This window comes from Haplochromis burtoni, unplaced genomic scaffold (assembly GCF_018398535.1).
Source record: "Haplochromis burtoni strain Fernald_Lab_line unplaced genomic scaffold, NCSU_Asbu1 Contig_228, whole genome shotgun sequence".
NCBI lineage: Eukaryota > Metazoa > Chordata > Actinopteri > Cichliformes > Cichlidae > Haplochromis > Haplochromis burtoni.
The window spans coordinates 354442-373932 of NW_024582589.1; the positions used below are offsets into that span (position 1 = coordinate 354442).

The window sequence follows — 19491 nt, forward strand, 5'->3', positions numbered from 1 at the left end:
TGTGTGTGTGTGTGTGTGTGTGTGTGTGTGTGTCTGTGTCTGTGTCTGTGTGTGTCTGTGTCTGTGTGTGTGTGTGTGGGGCATCAGTGCTCCTAATGTGTCAGTGCCGTGTGACTAAATGGATCAGAGCAAAGCAGTCTGGTGTTTGTAGCTCGGCTGGCTGCCACCCACGGCTGCGGGGCTGCAAAGCGGAGCTGGTCACATTTGTCAGCTTTTCTCACGTCTGCCTATGTTGTGTCTGTGACTGCTGCACCACAGAGCCCCAGACCTCCAGACAGAGCGCCGTAGAGGGAAGCTCAGCAGGTAGATGGAGCAGCGCGTCCAGGGGTCGCACACTTCTCCCGCTCTCTGCGTTCGGCTGCGCAGACGCCGTCTGCGTTTGCTCAGCTGCTCTCTGTAGATCACAGGCAGGGTCTGAAATCAGCTGTTGGTCACAAAGGTACTGCTGTCTGCGTCTGCCGATGGAGACGTAAAGATGGAGCTTTAGCCGCGTAAACGAAGCAGCCTGGCTGCGTCCAAAGAAGAGAATTGGAGGCTGATCTCAAATGAGAGGCACTCTGACAGCTAGCTGCTGTTGATTTATCCATCAAAGGTAACATTTAACAGGACTCGACACGTGGCTGCGGTTCGTTTCAGACCCTGTCTCCAGCCAGCCCTCCCCTCCCTCTTCATCCTCTCTGGTGTGTCATTAACGCCTCTTTCTTTTCATCTTTTTCTTTGTCTGTAACATTGAATCCTCTTTCTTCCTCCATCAATCTTCCATGAACCTTCCTACTGCTGGAGAATAAATTTTGCATGTTCAGTGTTCAGCGAGCTCCTGGTTTGGAGCCAGATGTGTTACGAGCTGCGCAGCAGCTTCATTCCAAATGTAGGATGTTGGACGGACACTTTTGCTTCAACTTTGTGGGTTTTTGTAGTTTTCCTCAAGCTTGTTATTACTGAGAGAGCACATACTTGTATGTGTGGTGCATGAATCTGGTGTTGCAGGTTGTGGGCTGGTGCTAGTCTCCTTTACGTGTTGAGTGATGATGTCCTTCACAGCCAGCTCTTTGTTTTCTGCAGGAACAAACGGGCCTGCTCGCACTCGAGTCATTGTTCCGTCTGCAGACCTCAAATGCTCACCGTGTCCCCCCTCCCCCCTCCAGGTCAGCAGGTGATTGAAGAGCAGCGCCGCCGTCTGGCCGAGCTCAAGCAAAGAGCAGCAGCGGAGGCTCAGTGCCAGTGGGAGGCCCTCCACGGCTCCCAGCCCCACCTCGTAACCTCGTCCTCCCCGTCTCCCTCCTACTCACCCATCATGGCCTTCAGCCCCGTGCTGAGCCACACTTCCTTGGGCCCCCCTCCTCTGGTTCACCACTCCATCCTGCACCATCAGCCCCCGTCGGCCGGGGAGCAGCCGTACGACACCCTGAGCCTGGAGAGCTCGGACAGCATGGACACCAGCGTGTCCACCGGGAACAACTCGGCCTGCTCGCCTGACAACATGAGCGGGTATGACGCACACACAGTGGATTATGAGGTTCTATGTTAATGTTTGTGTGTAGCTGATGTGAACACACTCTGGGTTTGTTGGCCGTGGCCTGGTTCAGTGTTCAGACGCCAGCTCCCGACACACCAGCTGCACCATCACGTCTGATGTCAGAGTCGTTGGTGAACATGTTTCGGCTGGTTCCTCACATCTGTTCCACTGAACACAGCTGGCTCCAGATCTGTGCGATAATAAAAAGCATTCTTCATGCTTCTGGTTATTTTTTGAAATGAAAGTTATTGTTACAAAAATGTGAGCATATCCACGGCGTGGCTTTGTCAGCAGATGGCCCCGCCCCTCCCTGAGCCTGGTTCTGCTGGAGGTTTCTTCCTGTTAAAAGGGAGTTTTTCCTCCCCACTGTCGCCAAAGTGCTGCTCACAGGGGGTCATATGATTGTTGGGTTTTCTGTGTATGTATTATTGTAGGGTCTACTGTACAATATAAAGCACCTTGAGGCAACTGTTGTTGTGATTTGGCGCTGTGTAGATAAAGCTTGATTGAAATGCTAAATTGAGAGAGAGACACACACACACACACACACAGTGGGCTAGTTTGCAGGCCGTCTTTGAGTGTGTACGAGCTGCACTGCAACAGTCCTCAGCACAGCGTGCTCACACTGGTTTGCTCACATTATGAAGAGTTTAATGGGATTGAAGCTGTGATGAAGAGTGCGGGGATCGTTCCACTGACATGATTAATGCTGCAGCGTGACCTCATTAAGTGTTTTCATGTCTTTCTTGGGCTTTAGATGCTTTTATTTTGTATTTGTCGACTTATTGCTGTGAGACTTTGTGTAGTAACTAATGTCGTGTTTGATGGCAGCGTCGGAGGTGTGGACGCCCTGAAGATCGAGGAGATGGAGAAGATGCTGAAGGAGGCGCAGCTGGAGAAAGCCAGACTTATCGAATCGCGGGTAAGAAGCAGCGCCGCAAGTGCTGCAGCGTTAGCTGATTATCCTGAATCCATACTCGCTGAGCGATGAGTTCTCGCAGCGCTCCCGTCGATAACGCTGAATTGAACTCGCATTTTTAAAAAAAATCAAAAGTTCCTGACAGCAGCGCAGAGCTGCTAATAATTTTATTGGACTTTGCACATCTTTGTTTTTGTGCCTCGATGAAGCACCTCAGATGATCCCATCCATTATCTTCTGCTCTCACCGAGTCTGACTGCGAGCCCCATCCAATTAGGAAATCTCACACAGAGCAAAACAGTGAGCGCCTTTGTTTCTCACCCTCCAAATGGCTTCCACGCAGTCGTAGTACTGCAGTGTTTGCGTCGATGCATTGTGTGTGTCTGCCGATCATTACGCCTCCAAATATCAGAGTTTTGTGTTTAAAGAATGGAAGCTGCGCGGTGGTCAGCAGCTCCAGGTTGTGGGCAGCTCCCAGCAGGACACCGTGTACATAAATGTATGAAGAGCGAACATGTGCGCTCTGCCAAACCCTTCCACAGATCAAAAAAAATATTTAATGAAAGCGCTGTCCGCTAGGAACGGGAGAGCCTGGCTCGCCGGCAGATGCTCGAGGAGGAGAGGCGGAGGAGGGAGGAGGCCGAGAAGAGGCTGCAGGATGAAACTTTCCACCGGCAGCAGCTGGTGGAGAAGGAAGTCAAGATGAGGGCCAAGAACTTCTCTCAGGTCAGTGAAAGCAGATGTAATCGAGTCTGACTCAACGGGCGGGTGTGGCGGCGCCACGGACGGCTGGCGGCACATAAATATGGCCGTGCTCGTAACAAAACCACCCCACGTGCATTTATGATGTAAACCCTGTGTGGCCATAAACACTGTCCATCGACATGCAACACAAACGTGAACGCGTGCTCCAACATTTAAAGCTTGTTCTTTACCGCCGTGTGCCAACAGCTCGCCAACAGTTGAATCCATGTTAACACAAAATGCTAGAAGTCTGTAAAGACGTGAAAGGTCTCCACAGGTGAGCCTGTGAAAGCACCAGGTTCAGCTTCATGGTCGGAAACATCTGGGTCAGGGTGACCTGCTGATGTTTCCCACTGTGACGGAGCAGCCTTTGCTTTTAAATGTCGTTTTTCATAATGTGTCAGAATAATGGTTGAAGGATTGTGGAGCGCACACGAGTGACCAAACAGGGTTAAGTCCTTTATTCAACATCTGTCCTGTGTGAGCAGCAGCTGGTCTTTGTGGCACAGAGACCAGCTGCAGCCAGGCAAAGAGTGCACGATGAGTAACCTTCTGCATTTTCATAGACATTAAAACATGTGCCATAAACCTGACTTTGAAAATGAAGCGTGTGATTTATGCCTGATGTGGGCGCCTCGTTATCAGGCCGTCCACAGACAGGTGGAGGAGGTTAAGAAGGTTGTTGATCAGACTGTGACTGGCAGCTTGGTGCGGAGACGTTTCTGTCTTACTGTGTTTTTATGTGTTCATGTCTGCATCCTCAGACCTGCAGCAGGTTCTGCGTCTGCATCGTCCGTATCAGTGACTCCTCTGCCCGTGTCTGTCCACGCAGGCCCGTCCTATGACTCGCTACCTGCCCATCAGGAAGGAGGAGTTTGATCTGCGCTCGCACATCGAGTCGTCAGGTCACAGCGTGGAGACGTGCTATCACGTCATCCTCACCGAGAAGATGTGCAAGGGCTACCTGGTGAAGATGGGAGGCAAGATCAAGTCATGGAAGAAACGCTGGTTCGTGTTCGACCGCCTCAAAAGGACGTTCTCCTACTATGTTGGTAAGAGCCGAGGTGTCAGCGTCTGCTGTGTTAGCGTGGCGCCTTAGCGTGGCGCTCTTTGTCTGTCTGTCTGTCCCAGTTTAACACCTGACAAAGTCAAATGAACAGAAGAAGGGGGCCTCTGCAGCAGCGGTCCTCAACCTGTTTTACATCAGTCGGTTTGTGTCTGACAGTATTTTCATGGACCGGCCTTTAAAGCGTCGCAGATAAATACAACAGAATAAAACCAAAAAAAGAAGATTTCTTTATGACACACGGGAAAAGACCCAGGGAAACCATAAACTTCACACCTGAGGTTCAACTCGCGGTACCTAACGTGGCCCCGACCCTGAGAGCGCACCTGCCTGTGGAAAAGTGCTCTGTAGGGAAACAAACCCCTGATGTGTCTGGGTTCTTCAGTGTTAGTGCTCTGAAGCTTTCATCACTCAGTCCGAGGGGATGGATGTTTGTGTCCTCAGTGATGCTGAAAGCACAAACCTAACACAGTGACAAAATAACATCCGCCTGCGTTTCACTCTCAGCTCTTCTCATTTGCTCTTCTGGATGATTTTCATGTTCGGTCACCAGTGGATGATGTGGAAAGCAGAGCGAAGCAGCAACGCTGTGAGTGAGAGCAGCAACGAGCGAGAGCAGAGCATGCGTCCTCCAGGCTTGGAGCAGATCTGCGTGCACCTTGCAGGCTGGTGTCATTTGAGCGGCGAGCTCGGGGACGTTCGCTCGCTGACGGCCTTTGAAGTGCTCAGAAGGTTCCGCTTAAAGCTGCTTAAAGCGTACCTTGTTGAAAGCGAGCCAGGGCGAGGAGGTGTACGGAGATTACTTTGGCAGTAGTTAAAATGCACTCGGCGCCACGCTCTCTGAGGAGCTGATTGAGATGCATCTCTCGCCCTCTTCTCTTGACCTTGAACAGCATTTAACTAGAGGTGACGTGCAGAAGTCACAAGCGACGCTAATTCGCATTAACCAGCCTCCACCAGCAGCAGCAGCGGGTCGTTGGCTAGTTTAGATGCAGCCTGATGAGATGCAAATGCAGGGCTGTTTGAATGCTAAAGAGGTCGTTAGCAGATAATAGCAGCGCGTTAAAGGCAAAGCGCCGTTCCTCGAAATGAAGCGCGGCATCTCTACCTACTACTCTTTAAGTTGGCTCGTGGAGTGTTTGTGCCTGGAGGTAGAGAGGGGCTGTTGAGTTCCCCACCGGTTCCTGACTGCAGTTCTGCAGTGGCTGATGAAACAAACTGCAACCATGTACCAGAGTAGCGTAAGAATGCAGTCAAGTGTGAAAATACAATGAGAGCACCACTAGCTTAAAAACAGAGGTGGGGGGGGGGGGCACCGTGCTTGTCCTTTTCCATCCATCACTCTAATTGTACTCTGGTCAAAGTTTGATCCCTTTCAGCGTGCCGTGGGTCTTCCCTGTCCTCCGTGCCAGCCTGGGAAAGTGCAAACGTTTGAGTTTCTGACCAAAGCCTCATTTCTGTCCTGCAGACAAACACGAGACCAAGCTGAAGGGAGTGATCTACTTCCAGGCGATAGAGGAGGTTTACTACGATCACCTGCGCAGCGCCACAAAGGTACAAATCTTTAAGTCTCATCCTTCTTTCCTTCATGTCTCCTCCTCCTGTCACACTGAACATAAGCAGCATGTGCATCCTCGCTTTCTGCTCGCCCGCCTGACCTCGGCCGCCGTGTGCGCCGGGGGATGTAGTTCTATTGTGCTGACACCCTCAGTGACAGAGTCGCACCCTAACTAATCCTTCCCTGTGTCTGTCCCAGTGATCCCAGTACAGACCAGTGGAGTGTTTCGAGCGCTTCCTCATTCATATGCTTCACAGAATACATCCAGGCTGTATTTATTAAGAAGTGCTGCCTGTGAGTGTCTGATTCCTCTGTTCACAAACGCCTGACGCAGCCGTAGGTGTCTCTCCGCTCATGTTTCTTGCTGCTTGTCTTGAGCCTCCACATCTTGTCACTTTATTTATCTGCGACATAAAGCCGAGCTGCTGTGTTTGACGGGCTGTCGCAGTACACCACGCTCTGACTGCGGGGCTCTGATCGACTCTGGAACTTTGATTCGACTTGTCACTTCCAATGTGGTGTTACAGAGGGAAACTTTAGAGTCTGCTGCTCTTAGCAGCGGCACAAAGAGCTGATGTTACCATGTCAGAAGGAGAACGTGGGTCTGTTTTAATTAACAGCAATTTATTAGTATTTTAATAGTAAACTAACAGCATACTTCATGTGTTTCTCTTACCCTGCATTATCTTTTAGTGTCAGTGTGGAACCAAAGGTGCCTGAAGCTGCATCTTTGTTTCGTGTGTGGAGACTTTTCATCTGACATGGATGTGTTAGCTGATCCATTGGCCCATCTGTCAGTATCTGCATTTATTTTGGCCCACGGGGGAAAGTAGAGACGGGGAAATGTTATGAGTGTTGGTGTTGCCTAGTTTGTCCACCAGAGGGCACTCGGTGTTCCAACTGGGAAGTTACAAAAATCACCAAATTGGCCAAGCCGAGCAGCCGGGCAGGAACGAGTGGATTTTAAATAGCTATACGTAGCAGCTGTTTGGAAACACTGGATTGTTGGTGTGGAGCTGATGTTAGGCGGCTCTAATGCTGGCAAACAGTTTTTTTGCCCGTGTAGCATCACAGCCTCGGCCCACAGTCCGAGTGCCTCAACATAATGAGTGTTTCATTTAAGCTGTGCAACTGCAAGCTGCTCTGCAACCCACCTCCACCATGCTGCTCCACCTGCTCGGCTCGGTCCTGCGGGTCTTCTTCCCAGCTCCTAGGAGAGGCTTTTTGGCTACACAGAGCGAGGGATTCTGGCAGCTCAGTCAACGGACAGGCACTTGTTTGGTGTTTAAAAGAAAAAGAGAGCCTACAGCGTGTAACCCAACAGCTGCTGGTTCTGAAGCTCGTACAGGAAATGAGCTCAGCACCAGAGCGAGACACGTGGGTCGAGCTGCACTGCACAGTAGCTGATCGTCGGTGATGGCTCGTGGCAGAGAAACCCCAACAATCAGGCGAGCAGCACGCACTCTGTGACAGCGGGAAGGAAGAGCTTCCCTTTAACAGGAAGAAAACCAGCAAAACCAGGTTGGGGTGAGGGGAGCCATCATGCTCCCGCCTCCTGTGTCCTGGTCTGCTCTTGTCTGTACCAAATTCTGTTCCCTGTCTGTACCCTCAGCATCCGTCCACCTGAGGCTCGTGCTGCGTTTAAATAGCTTTGTTCTGTGTTTGGCGTCTTCTTTTGCCTTTTGAGGCAGAAATGAGGTACAAATCCAGTCCAATAAAAACATACAGTGATGTTGCATAAACCTGAATCGGTCGTTGGACCTTACAGAAGAGACCTGAAGGAGCCTTGAGAGCAGCGGTGACTCGCTGCATGCTGATGGTTAGCTCTGTGTTAACTGGACATTTCCCGTCTCTTGTTTTTTGTCCCGGTGTCCTCCAGAGCCCCAACCCCTCGCTGACCTTCTGCGTCAAGACCCACGACCGCCTCTATTACGTGGTGGCGCCGTCGGCCGAGGCCATGAGGATCTGGATGGACGTGATCGTCACAGGAGCGGAGGGGTACACGCAGTTCCTGAACTAAGAAGAGCGCTGGGACAAGCCGGCGGCTTTTGCGGGGACGCTCCCATCACAGACTCTTCCTGTTTCCTGTCCTCCAACGGCTCGCCTTCCTGTGTTACTTTTGAATCTAACATCTTTGATTTGACAGTGTACTTGTTTCCACCTCCACTCTATGTGATTCTGTCTGGATTTAAAAAGGGAGGAAACGTGCACACGCGCACACACACACACACGTCTGTATATAAACCAAATGTAAACCTGTCAAAGACTTTATTACAAAGCCTTTCTATATTGCCAAATGGAGATCTTATAGTTAACTGTTTGTTGAACTTTTGTATTTTTTGTTCCTTTATTTCTTTTTTACTTGTAGAGAAAATTGCCAAATCACACGATGCCAATGTGTTTTCCTTTCATGACTTTGTTAGACAGGAATAGTTCAATCGAATCCTGTAATCATTTTTAGAAATATTTGAAAAAAATCTCATTTCCAATGTGTAACCTGAGAAATACTGTAACCCCTGAGTGAGCCGGAGCTGTGGAGGACGTTTGTAACGGCGAAACACAGAGGAGCGCGTTTCAGCTTCACACTGAAGACAGTGAGCCAATCAGCATCCACAGCTACACCCACGTCTCCACCCTGTTCCTATCTCCACACACAGGCTTACCAAAGTAACTGGAAGTGATGTTAGACTTTGAGCCGCTCACGAGTTCACTCTGCAGTTCTCACAGCAGTTTGCCCCGTGGAGGCTTGGGAAGGTGTCAGTATTCAAGTTGCTTGTTGGCCAGGCTTTGTGCAGGATTTGGTGCATTTCAGTTAATGTAGTACAATACACAGTACTGTGTATCAAAGCTAGCAAGAGCTGGTGAGAGACTAAAACATGTAGCTAATGCCACAACAGCGTTAGCTTAGCGCGAAGACTGGAAGCCCTGAGAAATGTTAGCCTGGCTATGTGTGTAAAAACCAGTCGTGGTTTTAGTACATCTCATTGGCTGTCCCACTCAGTCTTCATAGTAAACTGGTCATTTCCTTTGCTTTATCTTCTTGGTTCTTGGTGTTTTGTATTTAGCTGAAGCTATCTAACTTTCTTAGCAAGCTAAAAAAAGAGACAAGCTGCTAGCTTAAAAGTCTCGCTTTCTAGCTAGCTCTGTCCCTTTGCTTCCAGTCTTTTTGCTAGTCTGAGCTAACCCTAACCCTCTTAAAGAGGACCCGGCCTTCTGTATCTTCATGTTCATGTACACAGTTACATCTTGTATACATTCAGTCATTATTTCAATCATTTTTGCGGCGTCATAACAAACTGATCGACTTGTCAATCAGTCATCTGCTCGAGGAACAAGAAGCCCGAGCAGTACAGGCGTTACATAAACACTGGACACTGCCCCGTGGTAGGCTTCCTGACGTTCTGCAATCAATGATAGTGGGCTTTCAGGGAGGGGAGGGGGTCTCGAGAGACTGATACTGAAACCGAGGGTGAACCGAGGGGCTCTAAAGTTGCCCAACTGAAGATGAGCTGAAAGCAGAGAGAGATGGGTCCTCTTTAAGAAAGCGTTCATAATCCAGACGCTCATCGGTCCTTTGACAGCTTTGAAACTGGACTTTCCCTGAAAGTTTTCCATGTGCTGTTTGTAAGCCAGGGGCAACAAGCCTCATCATCAGCTATCCACAGTCTCTACTTTCCTAAATTATTAATTGCGTAATGCAGAAGCGGTCAGTCCATCACATTCACTGGGGGACCTCGAGTCTCAGAGATTGACCGCGACACTGGTCTCACCAAAGCTGCCACGTTCTCAGTGCACTTGTTGAATATGTTGAACAGGAATCTCACTGTGTCTGTATCAAGCTGTCATTTTGCCAACTCTAGGTGCAAACTGCATGTCTTTGTGTGCACAAAGTGGTAAATCTTCTGTTTGCCAAGTAGCCTTTAGCTAACCTGATATGACTGCTGGGAAGCAGCCATCACCACTGCCAGCCTAAGCAACAGCTACCAGATGGCACCAACACAGGACCACACAACACTATGGACTGATGCAATTCAGAACTGTGCCTTGACTATGTTGTTATTGTTGTCGATGCCGTGTCTGTGAGTAGAGCACAGCCTCTCCAGTTATATGAATGCATTGACTTTGTTTCTGAGCTTCACCACGGGGGTGTGGCACCACCCTGAGCGGTGGGGATCAGCTACGACACTATTGGACAAATTTAATTTTTTACAAGTGTTTTATTTTTCTTTCAACCAGTTTAATTCAATATTTATTTCGACGTAGCATCAATTAAGTCATCTGTTCCAAAGTGGAGTGAGAATCCCAACAATCCCAGCGTTTGGTGACTGCAGGGAGGAAGAACTCCCTTTTAACAGGAAGAGGACTTCAGTAGATCCAGGATCAGCGAGCGGCGCAGAGAGACTTGATAACAATAAAAAGAATGAAAGCAGCTGTATGCAGATTTAAGGTGGAATTCACCAGTTTAATTAGAAAAATCAAGTGAGTTGCTGTACTGAAGTACAAGTTAGAAGTATTTACACTCCACTGCATTCTCTCATGTTACACTCCAGAAGCTACACGTCGTGGCCTCCGGCTCATTTATGTAGCTCGTTTGTTTTCATTTGAAATCGGCACAGTTCCATTTTTATGGGTCATAACGAGTACAGCTTTTTACACTGCAGTACTGCTGCTTTCAATATTTAGTTGTTTCAAGGCGTTTGATTTTGTTGTCCATGCTGACAGACGGCTCTTCTTTCATTACGTACTCATTTCCCCCGCGATGGAGCGATGGGCTGATTCCTTGGTTCCATTATGAACATCTGTCTTAAAACTAAAACCTGCTCATCTTTCTGTGGCCCGCTGCCTGCACCACGATGGATAAATCGATCTTGCACCTTCGGCTTTGATGGAGCGCCTCGTGTGGCTCATCTCACCGTGGTCTGTTTGGGACCAGCAGGTTTCCAGTGCTACTTTTAGGAGCATGCGGAGCTGGTTTCATGTGTCGGTACAGTGATGATTACTTATAGTTGTGGTGCCTGAGACAGTGATATGTTTACTTATTATAAGACTAGTGAAAAGACCTTAATATACTCTGTCCCTACCACCCACTTGCCTTTTATTTCCCTGCACAGCGAGGACGTGCAAACCAAACTATTCAACACTGGCGAGGCTGTTAAATGCCGTCTGTGGAGAGCAGGAGGTGCACTCATCACTGTCATTATTCTGTGAAGACGATGCCTGAATGAAAACATGGAAATCAAACAGTATTGTATGGAAAGAAGTACAATTTTTACTTGTATCATTTTAGAAGTTTTATTGTCAGTTACATTTCAGATGGTATGGTAGAGATGTATCAGCGAGTAATCCACCTCACACTCTCTAGACTCTAGTTTTCTTCATAAAGTGGTTCCTGTCACACACACACACACACTCTTAGTACTCGGACCATGCTGTTATTGGTACCCTGTATGTCTCGTGTCATTTTCATGTATGGATTGTGTCAGCTCTATTAAACGACTATCACAGATTGGCTGCTTCCTCCACTTCTGCAGGTTCCAGTGTCGAGAGACAGACAGACAACTGCTGTACGGACGCTAACGCTGACTGATTATGGGCTTGTTACACAGCCATCATAATGACAGCTCTAACACTGAGAAAACAAAACTAAAAATACATGAAATAGAGTCGCTCTTAATACACGGCTAAAAAGTTGCTTTTTGTGTATTTTAATGGAAGCAAGGGGGAAAAAACAGTTTGACAGTGAACCTTCCAACTGTCCCAGCATAGGTTTGCAGGAAACCACTTCTACAGCTCATTGATGGTGTCACCTGCAGAGAAAACACAGTTATTTACATGGAAACCAGCCACAAACATTTCCACTCACTTTGTATTCAAATGAAGTGTGTGGATCGTTTCTTCATGGCCACATGAACACTGCTCCAGTGTTGGCTTTTATACATTCATATTTGTTCTACAGCCCTCAGATTTACAGACTGTACACTGAAGATGGAAGACAGACTATGATATCCATGGTTTACAGAGAGAGAGCAGATAGAGCTGCAAACACATTATCTGCCAGTATCTGTTGAGTAACTAAGTAATAATAAAATACAGCAGGACCTATTTGTCAGTTAATCTTATTAAACATACTTGATGGTGCTGATGTGGCTGTAGTTGAGTGAATTTAATGAGTCATGGTCCAGCACACAGTGCTGTATTTTTAGATTGAAGTTTTGTGTGGCAGAGCAGGTCAGCCACTAACCAGAAGGTCGGTGGTTCGATCCCAGACTGGTCCAGTCTGCATGTCAAATATCCTTGGGAAGATACTAACCCATCCATCGGAGTGTGAATGTGTATGAATGTTGGACAGGGAGCACCTTAAGAGCTTAGAAGTGCTTGTGTGATTGGGTGAATGAGTTAGTTGTATAGAGCGCTTTGAGTGCTCAGAGTAGAAAAGCGCTAAATAAGAACCAGTCCATTTACATTTACTGGGCTAACATCATACACCTGTCCATCAAAGCAGCCACACCCCTAATTGATAAACCTCAGTGACAGTTCAGCCCCCACACAGCTGACAAGACGCGATAAACCAGACACTGTTCTTGTACCAGCTCGCGTCATGTGACGCTGTGTAAATAAACAGACATGCAGTTTTTGGCACATTGCTCATATTTCTCTGGCTGTGAGCACAAAAGCCCCACTTACCTGGCATTAAACCTATTTACAGCCAATCACAAGAAAGCTGAGAGGAAACCTGACGGGGAGAACTGGGAGTTGAACAAAGGCCCAGTAAGATAAATTAGGATTATTTTGAACTGAAAATTATGCAAAGCTACTCTAATAGGGCCAACAAATAGAAATATTAAACTGAAAATGAGCCAAATAGGTCGACCTAAAATGGAAAAGAACAAGGAAAAATCAATCAATATCTGTATGAGCTCCATCAGCAGCTTCAGTTCTGCTGAAGTTGAATGTGATGCCATTAATCTACTCGTGATCAACCCCCCATCCGATTGGTGCCCCTCCCTGAGCCTGCCTCTGCTGGAGGTTACTTCCTGTTAAAAGGGAGTTTTTCCTTCCCACTGTTGCCAAGTGTTTGGTCAGAGGGATGTAACACGATTGTTGGGATTTGTTTCTCTGTATTATTGTACTACTACTGCTTTGATTTGGCGCTTTGTAAATAAAACTGAACTGAGTCTGTGCGTCAGTCCTGCACAAAACACTGAAGCATGAAAAGATGCAGTGAATGAAGGTGTTACATACTCTCTGCACAGGAGGACGTGTAGTCGGTGACCGCCTCATCACCTGAAATGAGAGCAAAACCATTTCAGCACCGAACAGAACGACGGCAACTCCAAAGAAGCATCTGCACGAGTTTCGGTTCTTACTCGTCTGGTAGTAATCGTAGACTTTAACCACAGCTGGTTTCAGGTTCCTGACAGGCTGATCCTCTTCGAGTGTCACACTGTAGATCTGCATGTCATCCTTCCTCAGCTGCAGACAACATTCACAGCCGCTGTCATGTCTCATGTTCCTTACAGCAAACCAAAGACTTTCCACAAAAGTTAAAACTGAAACCCTTGAAGTAATCATGATAATTAGGACTCTAAAATGATTTTGGTAATAATGATGTTAGAAATGTAGAGACGGCTGAAAGACCTGCGTAGGTTTAGTTTTTCTCTACCTACTGATGACATCGGCTGACTGCGTCCTGAACTCAGAGGTCACAGTACGGCGTGCTGGGCATCACGTCAAAATACAACCAGCTCCTGCTTATGAGCACCATTTCACCAGCGTGTCACACACACTGTTACGCAGCACTTTGTCTTGTGATTGCTTTTCTTGTGCTTTGATTTGGCCCATGATGAGAGAGACATGTCAATTAAAAGGTGGGCGGGCCCTAAAGCTGTGACGCGAGTATAAATGACACAAATGAACATCGTGTTGTATCAATAAGATTCAAAAACCAAGTGCAGGAAGCCATGAACCAGCAAAGTGTTAAAGAAGCAGCACGGCCATGTTTTTTTATACAAACTTCTTTACGCAACCGGGGGAGTCGCCCCCTGCTGGTCATTAGAGAGAATGATGCTTTGAGGTCATCCAGCTTTTATACAAACAGAGCGGCTGTGCTTCCTACCCCGTCTAAGTAGATGTTGATGAATCCTTCTTCCACGTCCACGCGCTTCACTGAGCGGTCCTTCTGCAGCTAACACAGCATATCACAACAGTTAGTCTGTAGGACAAACACCATGTGGCAGGACTGGCAGCGCCTGCGGCGGGCCAACTGACCAGTGTGAGGGAGCTCTTATCCAGGACGTATCCAGACAGGAGCTTGATGTTGACGATGACCATGTTGGTCTCCTCTCTCCTCCCCTGGTACCTGCAAAAAGTCACACAGTGCTGTGATCCTCATGTGCTCTCAGGTTGTCTCGGGGTTTAGATAATTATACCCAAGACACACATGCAGACTACCTGACATGCACAAAAAGGATGAGCTGCGGCCTGCTGATGTTACACTTAGCCATGGTGTTAGCAGAGACGTTGAAGGCAGTGAAGTCTGCAGGAGGGGGGATGTTGTAAAACATGGAGATCTGCAGAGACACAGCAAAGTCAGGCTGTGGCGAGCGGCACGGCAGCACTAGTAGATCAGACGCTTCACGTCACGCATTAACACACTGCAAAGGAAGCTTTTACCAATCAGACGCCTTTAAATCTCGCTGGTAGTCTGACGGCGGCCCTCCTCCACCTGAGCCTGGATGTTTACCTTCATCCCAGTCTCCATCTGCTGCACCAGCCGCAGGTGGAGGCTTCAGTGGCGTTTCTTGCCTTTACTAAGGACCGTGGCTGTCGCGTCATCAACAACTAGTCGCTAAAATACTTTTAGAACAATAAATATTGTTCTTCCCATCTACCGATCACCTCACTGTGTTTTCTCCAATTTGAGCTCAGTGGACATGTACCAGTTCATACTGGGCTCCTCCTGCTTTACGTTTGGGAACACTGAACATGTACGAGTACATTGTTCAGGTGCAACACACACTAACAAAGGCCTGCTTTCACATATACTCCAGAGCTGTAGGTTATCTTAGGTACTGTTGTAACCAGGAAAGTTTCAGAGACTTTGTCCACACTACAACACTCAGAAGGAACGCTTGGAGTCATTCGTCTGCCGTTAGGTCAGAAGACTGTGCCAGCACCATGAACAGTGTGTTTAGCTGGAAGCTGTCACAATGGTTCCAGCTGCTTGTCTCTGTTTAAAAAACTAAATACTTCTGTACTTGGTGTGCTGCACACGTATCTGTGTGGTACCTGTGTCAGTACGCAGTTCTGTCCCTCGGCTCTGATCGTGTACTCTCCTGGGACCTCGCTCAGCTTCTTCTCCTGGTACAGCAGCCTGTTGTCCTGATTCACGGTGAACTCTTTGTTCAAGCCGCCTAAAGAGGTCAGTGTCACTGTAGTGCCTACCTCTGAACTGTAGGTGGCAGCACCATACTTCGCCAACGCTTGAAGGGCCACTACTGTGTCCTGGGGGCCACAGACGGATTAGAAATGTTGTTAGCACAGGTTCAGAGTTCACCCTCCTTTAAGGTTAAACGTGGTCTAACTGACCTGTGTGGAAGAGAAACCGCCAAAGGGGTTCTGCTGCTGAGTGAGCCAGCGCACAATGGCAGAAGAGTACTCCAAGTCAAAGCCTGGCATGGAGGGACCGGACAGCAGAGCCAGCAGCACGTAGGAGGTCATCTCCACCTCCAGAGAGTCCAGGCCTTTCCCAGAAGCCCCTGCTCTCTTCCAGTGACGGGTGCCTCCTGCCAGCCAGGACAAATAAAGGACCAAATAAAGGACGCGTCTGCAGATATTCCAGTGTACGCACGCCATCTGTCACACGGCTCACACACACAAACAGACGACCACATTGGCACTCATCACCAATGAACCTAACCCCACGGTGCATTCGTTTTGGATCGGACATTTGTAAAGTCTGATTAGATGTGACAATGAACCAAAGAGGAACCTGTTAGGGTGAAGCTGGTTTCTGCAAGTTCCTGCTCCTATTTAAGACTTTCACGATTATGCAGATGACACCTAAATGTATCTACAAAAGCTCAGTCACACTATGTCTCAAGAAACACAGCCTTTCCTTTCTAATACAAGGTTGGAGGTGTTAGTATTTTCTAGGGCTGCCACGATTACGTCGACTATCAAAATCGTCGACGACTGATTTAATGGTCGACGCGTCGTTTGAAGCTTTGTAAGATCCCAAAAGACGCAGGAATAAGTAGCAGGATTTAAGAGTGTAATAACGGACTGAAACAGAAGATGGCAGCACTGCATGTACAAGGATGCCAGCTGCCGTTAAACACCACAGAAGAAGAAGCAGCTGTGTCCCATAATTCATAGCGCGGCCCAGCTCAGTTTCCAACAATGGCGGCAGCTAGTTAGTTTTAATATTACTCTTATTATTCTTTCTGGGTCACAAAATAAACGTTTAACATATTTTCAGGCGAGAATGTAGCTGTGTAAACCTCAAATATCTGCTCAGTTTATCAGGACACCACATATTTTCAAAAGCACTCCGACGTTTTCGGAGACGTCTGTTACCCACCAGCTCGATAGCTAGCCGGGGGCAAGGTCACTGGAGCCGTGAGAACACCGGACTCCCGGCAAATCGTTTTCAAACCCACCGCCGTCTTTCACTACTCAGGTTAAACATATATGAGTCACTTAGATAACTTACAAATGTTATTGTTTGACTTTTTTCAGTGTTTTATTTGTTCCTGAGTAAATCTGTTTGGCTGAGATTAAAGTTTTTACACAGCTGAATAAACATCAAGCAGACAGCTGATCATCAGAAGTGTGAGATGCTCCAGAATTTACTCCAGTGTCCTGTTATATTTTAGATAGCAAGGAGTTTATTAAACTTCACCGAAACAATCTGCAAATGTCATTAAAATGTAATGAACTATCATCTTGTCTTTATTCTTAGTTAGCACAGACCTTAAACACTTAAAGCTGTAAGCTAATGATAGTTATATAAGAGCAGATGCTGCTGGTGCAATAAGCTGTACGTTTATGTCCAATGGATGATGATCTGATTAGTCGACTAATCGCAAAAATAATCGCAGACTAGTCGACTATCAAAATAATCGTTTGTGGCAGCCCTAGTATTTTCTAACTGCAGACTAACCCAAGGTAGCTTGTTTCGACTGAGAGGCTAATTCCTGCTGTCTGTCTCAACAAGCCTGTCTTCAGATGCTCACAATAGTTATTGCAGCACTGTGAGAGCACGCACAGCACACGACACAAACACTTCTATCAGGCAAACAATTATACGATGCCCTGCTCAATTTGTAAGCTTTCACACTTACAAAGAAATAACACCATAAAAATGGAGACAGTTCATTTTAATTCAGAGTCAGAATATCAACCAAAAATCCAGAAAAAGACCAAAGAGCTGTTAAAGAACTTCAAGGACAGACCTGCACAAAGCTGTACGAGCTACCAGACCATCAGCCACGGTCAACTGGTGCGATTATTCAGAAATATACAAAATGTAAAACGACCATCAATCACCCTCATTCTGGAGCGCCATCTGGCCTCATGGAGCGAGGATGAGGAAGGAGGGTTTTCAATGATCTGAAGGCAGTTAGGACCACAGGTCAGCATTGGTAGAACCATGTCATGGTGACATGAAATCTTGCAGAGCCTGACTTAAGTTTGCCAATGAACATCTAAATAATTCAGGCCTGGGAGAAGATGCTATAAGGCCACAGCATGGCTTCATTACACTGAGGGACCGACTCCTTCCTTTAGCCAGAACACTGAAGACGGGTTGTGGACGAGTCTTGCAGCACGTCAGTGACCCAAAACATGTCACCAAGGTAACAAAGGAGAGGCTAAAGATGGAGCCAGTGTCCAGATTTCAGTCCTGTAGAAAATCTGTGGAGTGAGATGAAGCTGAGCAAACAGCAGCCGAGACACCTGAAGGATTCCTGTAAAGAGGAGTGGACCACGATCCGTCCTGAGATGTGTGCAAACCCCATGACGTCTTACCACCGTGCTCGCCAACAAGGCTTTCTCCACCAAGCACGAAGTCATGTTTTACTTGTGGATCCAATACTTATTTCACTCCATAACAGCAATTTAATTTATAACTTGTAAGTAATGTGTTTTTCTGGATATTTGGTTGACATTCTTTCTCTCTCCATTAAAATTAAACCATCAGACAGACATTTAAAAATGAAAGACTTCTTTGTAAGCGAGGATCAAACAATGATTTCCAAGTTTTGGACTTAACTGAAGTCGAGGGAGATGACGATGACGCTGCGTTCTCTCTTTGTTTCAGCCAAAAAGATCCATTTACTGAGTTAAGGAAGCAAAGACTCGTTCTTCCTCAGAGGGAGGAACACAGTTTATTGCATCATAGAGTTGGATCAGTGTCAGCCTCACCGTGTGTGTTCGATTTCTCATGAAGAAGGGTGATGAGTTTGCTCCTCATCTCCTCGTCTCCAGCCAGAGTGAAGGTGTAGGACAGCAGGGCAGTGGTGTACAGGTTATCGAGCTGGCCAGCCGCTGCAGCCTTCAGACAGGTCAGGCTGTTGTGTACCACGGGATCCTGTCACACGGCAGACATGAGCACACGTATGGGACAGACTGCAGGAAGTGCTCAGAGTAAAATCACGCGTGTTATTCAGGACCGCTGTCGTGTAGCTTTCATTCATTTGCTAGCTCTGCTCTTCCACACAGCGTACGGCACAGAGAGAGCAGATGTGACAGAAACAGGATGAAGAGGAGGCGGAGCTGTAAAACTGGGCTGCAAAGCAGCTTGCAGACAATCAGGAACTGTAGGGCAGATACAGCAGCTTAAAAAGTGTAATTTGAGGTTTAATCTGTATACAAGATAAACCAGTTATCTCATGATGTAGAACGGTATGACAGTGGCTGAATGTGACACTGAGACACTAACGCTAGCATCTACACCTAAAGCTACGATGGTCGACAGAAATGCACACGACCAGTTTCACCTGATTAGTATTGCTGAGAAACCGTCGTGTTACAGCAACTGTTTTAAATCGGTAAATGACCTGATTTTCAAAAGTGAAGTGAGACTTACTGTAACATTGGCGTCAAGCTCCAGCATGGCAGCAGTGATGTAGGCAGTCAGGGACACGTCGTCACTCACTCCTCCCTGTGGAAACATGACAACACTGTTTGCTCACAAAACAACCACAGAGCTTTCTTTTGTAATGTGTCTCTATCACCACACTGTTTAATGTGATCATCTACAGAAATGTGACAGAGAAAACAAAAATGAGGCTCCTTTAAACGGTGTGATGCTCCACGAGGCAGCGCATGCATGTCCAGTGACACGAGAGCCCGAACACTCAGCAGGGTCTGTGTAACCTGCTGTTACAGTCACAGGATTCAACTTTTGGTTTTCCACCAGTGCCAAACGCCCAGGCTGGAACTGTGTTTTCTAACGTTCCTACTGCTGTGCAGAAGACACTGAAATGTTTCTGCTGTGCACCAAAAATCAGAGGCAGACCAAAGCTAGGCTCCTGAAACATGCAGCTGATGAGGCCTGTGGTGCTTTAGGAGAAGCTGGAAAGTCATTGGATAGTTTAGGATATTTCCTGTGTGTGTGTGTGTGTGTGTGTGTGTGTGTGTGTGTGTGTGTGTGTGTGTGTGTGTGTGTGTGTGTGTGTGTGTGT

General features: G+C 47.4%; 2 protein-coding genes across 2 annotated transcripts in view; one reads left to right on the forward strand and one right to left on the reverse strand.

Annotated features, from left to right (window-relative positions):
• The window catches only part of phldb1b (pleckstrin homology-like domain, family B, member 1b), a gene marked incomplete in the record, with an annotated part of 91191 nt that extends 79882 nt beyond the window's left edge, over positions 1–11309 (forward strand). The window contains 7 exon segments of the mRNA XM_042226794.1: positions 259–303; positions 1146–1488; positions 2348–2438; positions 3015–3161; positions 4012–4231; positions 5714–5799; positions 7683–11309. Of these exon segments, the coding sequence (XP_042082728.1) occupies positions 259–303; positions 1146–1488; positions 2348–2438; positions 3015–3161; positions 4012–4231; positions 5714–5799; positions 7683–7823 (1073 nt within the window).
• The window catches only part of LOC102309871 (alpha-2-macroglobulin), a 70644-nt gene continuing 62229 nt past the window's right edge, over positions 11077–19491 (reverse strand). Inside the window, exons 27-36 of the mRNA XM_042226795.1 lie at positions 18894–18968; positions 18230–18395; positions 15392–15588; positions 15092–15307; positions 14255–14373; positions 14072–14162; positions 13920–13988; positions 13171–13276; positions 13046–13087; positions 11077–11610 (exon numbers count right to left, since the gene is read on the reverse strand). Coding sequence (XP_042082729.1) covers positions 11588–11610; positions 13046–13087; positions 13171–13276; positions 13920–13988; positions 14072–14162; positions 14255–14373; positions 15092–15307; positions 15392–15588; positions 18230–18395; positions 18894–18968 — 1104 coding nt within the window. The 3' untranslated portion in view covers positions 11077–11587. The remainder of the gene's footprint in view (positions 11611–13045; positions 13088–13170; positions 13277–13919; positions 13989–14071; positions 14163–14254; positions 14374–15091; positions 15308–15391; positions 15589–18229; positions 18396–18893; positions 18969–19491) is intronic.